At 40.6% G+C, this 8,504-nt stretch overlaps 1 protein-coding gene across 3 annotated transcripts in view; it reads right to left on the reverse strand.

The window, feature by feature from the left end:
* The window catches only part of ALG8 (ALG8, alpha-1,3-glucosyltransferase), a 35,605-nt gene that overhangs the window by 6,038 nt on the left and 21,063 nt on the right, over positions 1-8,504 (reverse strand). For all 3 annotated transcript variants that reach the window (XM_008068706.2, XM_008068704.2, XM_008068705.2), the window contains 4 exons: positions 8,126-8,193; positions 4,305-4,431; positions 3,666-3,769; positions 2,775-2,895 (listed from right to left, as the gene is read on the reverse strand). In XM_008068706.2, coding sequence (XP_008066897.1) covers positions 2,775-2,895; positions 3,666-3,769; positions 4,305-4,431; positions 8,126-8,193 — 420 coding nt within the window. The remainder of the gene's footprint in view (positions 1-2,774; positions 2,896-3,665; positions 3,770-4,304; positions 4,432-8,125; positions 8,194-8,504) is intronic.

Raw genomic sequence — 8,504 nt, forward strand, 5'->3', positions numbered from 1 at the left:
CAGATTTATTGTAGAGATGAGGTCTTGCTGCCCAAGCGGGTCTCGAACCCGCGGGCTCAGGCAATCCACTCACCTCAGCCTCCCAAAGGCGCGGGATTACAGGCTGAGCCAACGAGCCCGGCTTGCTCTCTCCTTTTAAAAGAAGCAAGTTTGCTAGAACACATCTGACTACATCACACTCCAACTATGAATCCTTCATCTCCTATGGGAGAAAGTCCATATTCCTAAACATGGCACACAGAGTCTTCCGTGATGTTTTCCTTTCCTATCTCTCTAGCCTCATCTCTACTTTGTTAAATGGGGCTTGGAGACAATGAACAGTGAGTCCTCAACATATCAGTCTCAATACCTGTGTCCCTTTGCTCAGGTTACTTCCTTTGTTAACTCCTAATCCAATCACTCACCTGAGAAACTCTTAAATCAAGAAGCAGAGCTGATTTCCTTGTAAGCTCTCTGTTACGACATTCACCACACTGCATAGTAATAGCAGCCACCATGCATTACACATCTATTTGTTTACATGCTCATTTCCTCCACCATAGAGTGTTCCTTAAAGGCAGGAATAATAAGTTCATTTCTGTCCCCCAGTACACGAGAGTTCAATAAATAATTATTAAATGAACCATTTCAGAGGATGATGATACAAGCTCCAACAAGCCTCGGGTAATAGGTCAGGGACAGTCTGAGCACCTATACGGCTCTGTCTAATGCCACTGAAAATCAGTGCTACGTAGGAAATATGTATACTATTGAAATATTTTCCATATATTCACCTACTTCTCACTCCCCTTCCACCTGCTGATTCTCTTTAAGCTGATAACTACCTCCCTGAAACATAGATGCCTAATCCTGCCACTAACTTTCCATATAAGACATCTTCAAAGACTGACATACAAGTGAAGGTACAGTATAGTTTTCTGACTCAGACAAGGCAATTGGCCCTCATACCTTATACTTTGCTGGCTGTTTAAAGCTTTTTGAAAATATAAATGTTAGCCAGGTTCGGTGGCTCAGCCTGTAATCCCGCGCCTTTGGGAGGCTGAGGTGAGTGGATTGCCTGAGCCCGTGGGTTCAAGGCCTGCCTGGTCAGCGAGACCTCATCTTTACAATAAATCAAAAAATCAGCCAGGCATGATAGCGCATGCCTGTAATTCCGGCTACTCGGAAGGCTGAGGCAGAAGGATCGCTGGAGCCCAGCAGGTCGAGGCTACGGTGGCCGGGAGCGGCCACTGCTCTCCAGTCTGGGTGACAGAGTGAGACTCCAACTCCAAAAAAAAAAAGACAGAAAATATAAATGTTAGAAATTTCTTTGTAAGAATGCCACGTACATCAAGGCTAGAGTCACAGTGAGTGAGAGATAACACCAAATTATGATTTCCTAGTATGTTTCAAAAACAGTAACAAGCCGGGCTCGGTGGCTCAGCCTGTAATCCCGTGCCTTTGGGAGGCTGAGGTGAGTGGATTGCCCGAGTCTGCGGGTTCGAGACCCGCCTAGGCAACTTGGTGAGACCTCATCTCTACAATAAATCAAAAATTAGCCGGGCGTAGTAGAGCATGCCTGTAGTTCCAGCTACTTGGAAGGCTGAGGTGGAAGGATCACTGGAGCCCAGCAGGTCAAGGCTGCCGTGGCCGGGAGCGGCCACTGCACTCCAGTCTGGGCGACAGAGTGAGACTCCAACTCAAAAAACAAAACAAAACAAAAAACAGTAACAGCAGCCACCATGCATTAAGCATCAAACATGTGCCAAGGACTTTGCACCTACTACTGTTAGCCCTTGAGACACAAAGACAGAGTAACTTGCCTAAAGTCACACAACTAATAGAGGGTAGAACTGAATTCAGGTCTGTCTGGCTCCAATTCTTTCTTTTGTTCCTCACAACATGCTGGTAGAGGTAAAGTACTAGTATCCCCTTAGTGTAAGTAAGAAAAATAAGACTAGGAATCAAATGACTTGCCAATACTACGCAGCCAGCAATTTCTGCAGGTTGGCCTCCAAATAAGTCATCAGACTCCAGATCAGGAGTCAACAAACTACAGCCCCAGGGCCAAATTCTAGCCTGTGTCCTGTTTTTGCACAGCACTGAAGCTGTGAATGGTTTTTACATAATTTAAAGGATTGTGAACACACACACACACACACACACACACACAGTGTGTGTGGCCTGTACAGCCTAAAATATTTACTATCTGGCCAGTTACAGGAAAAGTTTGCCAACCACTGCTCTCCATCATGCCATTTTCTGACCAAGCTAGGCTGTACTCACAAACGAGAGACTATGAGTTATTCCAAAGTGTTATTTGTAGTAGAACCATTTCAAGGCCTAAATTATTTTTCATTACAACCCAAACTTAAAAAAAGCAGGGTCTAGGTTTTTCATGTCTTCTCATCTCATGCTAAAATACATGGTTATTCTTTTCCTTATTGGTTTTATACACAGAAACACAACTTATATACAGTCTTCTTTTTGCTTCTTCATTATTTAAGTTTAAAGATAGGGTTAACTCTGCTACATAATGTTTTACTTAAGGCAAAAATTACCTTTTAAAAGTGTCCAAGTATTTTATTTTTTCACAAGAAAAGGATCAATAACCTCATTTCCACAAGGAGCTTTCATAAGAAAACAATCTGTTTACTGCACTAATAACTGCTCCCCTGAAATGCAAGACTGTAGAACAATTTGGCCACATTCAAAACTCAAAGTAGGTTTTCCATTTCTCCATGTGACCAGTCCTTTCAACATTCAAAGTCTAAGAAAAAGGCTTGCTACATTACCAATGACAGACAGCACTTTGTCCAAAGCATTGTACAAAGCCCAGAAGTTTGGAGCCCAATATGCATGGCACAGGCCTCTCTTGAAAGGAAAGAGACGGGAAAAGACTTGAGGCAGTTGATTCTGTTGATAAGAGAAAAGAAACTGATCAAAGACATCAATTTTTTCCAAATTCAAAAAGAGAAGTAGAGAACTGTCTATGGTATAGTGCGTGGAAAGTTACAGGCCTAGGTTCCAGTCTTTATTCCTTCAAGTAAGTGGCCATATGATCCTGAACTGTTCACAGAACCTTTTTGTCTAAGCATGTCAACTGTCCAGTGGAACAAGTTACATAAAAACACTTTGAATACTATTAGGATATAGGTATAATAATGGAAGAATTTATTGGGTGCAAAGGAGAGCACAGACTGCAGCTTATCCAAGTCTACTAGAGTGACAGAGAGAACAGGGAAGACTACAAAAGATGTGGTGCTTTTCAGTTTTAGTAGTTTAAAATTAATTAGTTGATTTCAGGGTAGGGAAGAAAGGGAAACATTTGAACATCTGTTATATTCTAGGCACTTTAGGATGTTTGCTATCCATGAAAACCTGCAAAATCATTGATTTTGAAGTCTACAAATATATTTTATTAAGTAGGTGAATTTGCAAATACAAAATACACAAATAATGAAGATCAATTCTGTGTGTGTCTTTGTAATAGATAGTAAACATATACATATTTGAATATGCAGGAAAATGTCTGAAAAAGCACTACCCTATCTTTGGGGAGTCATATTGGGTAGGAAGAATTTTTTAAAAGTACCTTTTACTTATTCCATATATTCTTGGCTTTATTATTATATTTCTAAACACAAACAAAAAACATGTACTACTTAAAAAAAAAAAATGCTTACCAAGGCTAGGAAAGGACCCAATGAAAGAGCAGAAACTAGGAAAACAACCAGTCCCAAGGAAATAACACGGATAAAGTTGAAACTGTTCCATCGAATAGACCCATCTACAGAAAAGAAACATTATCATTAACCAGGAGTATGGAAAGCCATTATCTACAAAGTGTGCTAAAACTAGAAATATCCCTCCTAGTCCAGAGAAATAGGGTTCACTTTCTGTTGCCCATGCAAGTACACTGGCGCAATCACAACTCACTGCAACCTCAAAATCCTGGGCTCAAGTGATCCTCCTCGCTCAGTCTTCTGAGAAGTTAGGACTACAGGCGTGAACCTGGCTCATTTTTTTATTTTTTATGGAGACAGGATTCTCACTATGTTGCCCAGGCTAGTCTTGAACTTCTAGCCTCCAGTGATCCTCCTGACAGCCTCACAAAGATTATAGATATGAACAACTGCACCTGGCCCACCAATCTTTCTGCTGTGACAAAAACAAAAAAACACTAGAATGGGTAAAGGCCTTCTAGGATCAGTAGCTGAGGGATATCTGTTATGCTTTATAAAACCCTCTAACAAAGCAAGTCACCAAGTCAATACAGTAAGGAAGAAAACAAAAACAGTTTTGCTGTTGTCACTAAAACTTGCCTGGTTTATTTGCAGTGAAACAGTAAGACCGTAGCAGATACACACCATAAGCTGGTGCTACATAGAGGTAGATGTGCTTGAAATGCAGAAGAACCGCAAAGAGGAAGGCTCCTTCCATATGCCTTTTCTAGGAGATTTAAAGGGAAACTTTAAAATTCAGGGTAAATGACATGCAATATTGTAGTATCCTGAATTGAATCCTGGAACAGAAGGACATTAGTGGAAAAACTTGTGAAATTAAAATATACCAATGTTGGCCGAGTGCGGTGGCTCAAGCCTGTAATTCCAGCACTTTGGGAGGCCAAGGTAAGAAGACTGCCTGAGTCCAGGGGTTCGAGACCAGCCTGGGCAACTTGGTGAGACCTGGTCTCTACAATATATCAAAAAAATTAGCTGGGTGTGGTAACCCACGCCTGTAGTTTCAGTTACTCGTAAGGCTGAGGTAGAAGATCACATGAGTCCAGTGGTTCGACACTGGGGTGGCTGTGAGCGTGGCACTGTACTACAGCCTGGGAGACAGAGTGAGACTCTGACAAAAAAATATATATATATAATAAGAACATATATATATATATACACCCCCAATGTCAGATTCTTCATCTTGATGAATGTGCCATGGTTTTGTAAGACAGTAACAGGGAAAATGGGTGAGAGGTATACAGAAACTCTCTGTACTATTCCTACAACGTTTCTGGAAAGCTAAAATCATTCCAAAAAAAAAATTATTAAAAAATAGAGGTCAGGCTCGATGGTTCAATCTGAAATATCAGCATTTTGGGAGGCTGAGGCAAGTGGATTGCTTGAGCCCATGGGTTCGAGACCAGCCCAGGCAACTTGGTGACACCTTGTCTCTACAATCAATCAAAAATTAGCCGGGTGTGGTAGAACATGCCTGCAGTTCCGGCTACTTGGAAAGCTGAGGCGGAAGGATTGCCGGAGCCCAGCAGGTGGACGCTGGGGTGCCTGTAAGCATGCCACTGTACTCCAACCTGGGCGACAGAGTGAGACTCCAACTCAAAAAAAAAATTAAACACCTACTTTAGCCGGGCTTGGTGGCTCAGCCTGTAATCCCGCACCTTTGGGAGGCTGAGGTGAGTGGATTGCCTGAGCCCGCGGGTTTGAGCCCCACCTGGGCAACTTGGTGAGACCTCATTTCTACAATAAATCAAAAATTAGCCGGGCGTGGTAGCGCGCGGCTGTAGTTCCAGCTACTTGGAAGGCTGAGACGGAAGGATCGCCGGAGCCCAGCAGGTCGAGGCTGCGGTGGCCGGGAGAAGCCACTGCACTCTAGTCTGGGTGACAGAGTGAGACTCCAACCCAAAAACAAAACAAAACAAAACACACTTACTTTAAAATATATAGTCCGAAATATCAAAAAATACGATATCTGGGATGTGTTTTAAAATAATTCCTATGTGCATATAGTTCATTGTTCCATTTTCTCTATAAATTTTTAAAATTTAAGGTAAATATTCTAAAAGCAATTTAAGAAGAACATAGGCAAGTGATTCCAGCTAACTTTTATACTGAGACTACTGGTTCAATAAATTCATTATTTCAACAAATATTTATTAAGTACTAAACATGATGTTAACATATAGGATATGCCTTCAGTAATGACATACTACAAATTTCCCCTTAGGAATTAGAGCCCAGAGAATTCAATTACTTCCACCCTTTACAGTTTTACAATAGCTGGAGTTTATTTCCAAAGAGGATCTGAGAATGAGAGTATGAATGAATACATATGGTGCTATGCTACCAAAAAAACTATTAGTATTATTATTTGTAGAAACTGGGTCTCACTATGTTGCCTAGGTTGGTCTTGAGCGCCTGGTCTTAAGAGATCCTCCTGCCCCAGCTTCCCAAAGTGTTGGGATTACAGGCATGAGCCACCTCTGGTCCAATTAAATCTTATATTATAGAACAGGTAACTTATATAGTACTATCAGGCTGCAGGTACCAGGTATAGCATTTGATCTTAATAAACTACCCAGGAGAACTAAAGGTATTCTGATTTTAAGAAACAAAAACAAGTTGACTATAACTAAGAAGTCTGAATTCTACCTACCTCACAGGAATTTTGGAAGGATCAAATGAGATAATGGTCCTGGTGTTCATCAAGGGAAACTGCCAAGGGGATCATGAAAGGCAAGCTTCCTTCTCTCATCATCTCCTCAGGTGTGGCCTGGAATAGGGGGGTTTAGAAATCATAAGGGAGAAGAATGGGATGCTTCCAGACTTCTCTTCACCAATTTTATAATGTATTTAAGAGCCAGATAAGCTCTAGTCAATTCTATAGTCAAATTTTAGTTCATTTGTTCAACTAGTATCTGACAATTATTCACTGAACACCCATTATATTCTAAGTATGTGGTTTTTTATGGTTAACAGAGGAAAAGTTTATCCAGACATGTATGGTTGACAAAGAACTCTGAAGTAGATTATCAAATTTGACCTTTCCAAAGTCCCTGTTATGTTAAGTAGCCCCATTTTACAAATAAGAATATAGGGGTAAATTCCATTTTTATTTTATTAATGTGTGGTACAATTCAGGGTTAAGTATACAAGTGGACATTGTACAGGCAAAGTTTGGGCCTCTCTTTGGTTCCTACTTTGCCCAGTTTGGGATCAGGTACACTTATTGATGTTTTGTCCCCCAACTCACCCTGGCAATATCCCACTACTGCCAATTCCTTTCTTATAGTATTATGGTAAGTGTTCAGGGTCCGCTTATGAATGAGAACATGTGGTACTCTGTTCTTTGTTTCTGTGGGTAAATTCCATTTTATGGATGAGAAAATTGAGGCTAAGAGAGTTAAATGACTTGCTATCAGCTAATGGTTCCCAAACCTGACGGTCTATCAAAATTCCTTGGAAGGCCAAGCATGGTGGCTCACGCCTGTAATCCCAGTACTCCAAGGTGGGAGGAGTACTTGAGCCCAGGCGTTCAAGACCAACTTAGGCAACACAGTGAGACTTCATCTCTACAAAAATAAAAATCAAAAAATTAGTTGGGTATGGTGGCACACACCTATAGTTCCAGCTACTCAGGAGGCTAAGGTGGAAGGATCCTAAGCCTGAGACTAGGAGGTCAAGGCTGTGGTGAGCCGTGATCATGCTATTGCATGCCAGCTTGGGTGAGTGAGATCTTGACTCAAAAAAACCCCCCAAAATCCCTTGGACATTCCTAAACCCCAATCATAGAGATTCTGAATCAGTGTAGAAGGGTAGCCCAGAAATCTGAATTTCTGATTTCCTCCTCTATAAAAGCAGAAAAATGGTAACAACTTCACAGAATGGTTGTGAAATTTACTCAATGAGATATATGTAATGTACCTAATCTGAAGCAGTCATGCATTTGAGTAGCCCCTGTCAGTCACATAGCTCATTAGCATTAGTCAGGATTAACATTAGTCAGTTCTTATGATTCCAAATTCCATATTTTCCATTACACTATTCTTCATGCCTTTGATGGTAAAGCACCACCACCATCATAGTTATTTTATTGCAAAAACTGTTGGAGTTTTCATTTCTACATAAATGATCCCAACCAAACATAGAAACTCAAATTTAACTCAGGCCAGATACATACTAACAAGTTTTTAGAGTAGAATTTTCCCATCTGTAAAATGAAGAAAATTATTGTCAAAAGAGAAGATAGAATTTGTGAGAAATACCCGATAAAAGTGTCTATAGCACTTAGCAACTCAAAACACTTGGTCAAATAAATTTACTCATTACTTACTATACTGTTACCTTTACAAGCTAAAAACTAAACCAAAGGGGAGAAAATTAAATTAACGAATTTGTGTGTTTACCTGAAATAATCGAGCAATGGAGAGTAGCATTAATCCGAATAAAAAACCATTGTACTGAAAATGAATATCTGGACTTAGGTCAAGGGAAGACAACAGAAGACATCAAATTAGTAATAAACAGTGCTAGATGATTGAGAATAGGAATCGCAAATTCTTAATAGGTAAATTAAAGGCAAAAAATATTTGTTTAGTTTGGATTACTCAAAAATAGGTTTCCTATAAATAGAGTCAAATCTTGGACAAACTCTATAATTAAAATTTATGTTTAAGAAGAAAAACAGAGCCGGGCTCGGTGGCTCACCCTGTAATCCCGCGCCTTGGGAGGCTGAAGTGAGTGGATTGCCTGAGCCCGCGGATTCGAGACCCGCCTGGGCAGCGA

This window comes from Carlito syrichta, unplaced genomic scaffold (genome assembly GCF_000164805.1).
Source record: "Carlito syrichta isolate Samal-C Ts95f unplaced genomic scaffold, Tarsius_syrichta-2.0.1 Scaffold311480, whole genome shotgun sequence".
NCBI lineage: Eukaryota > Metazoa > Chordata > Mammalia > Primates > Tarsiidae > Carlito > Carlito syrichta.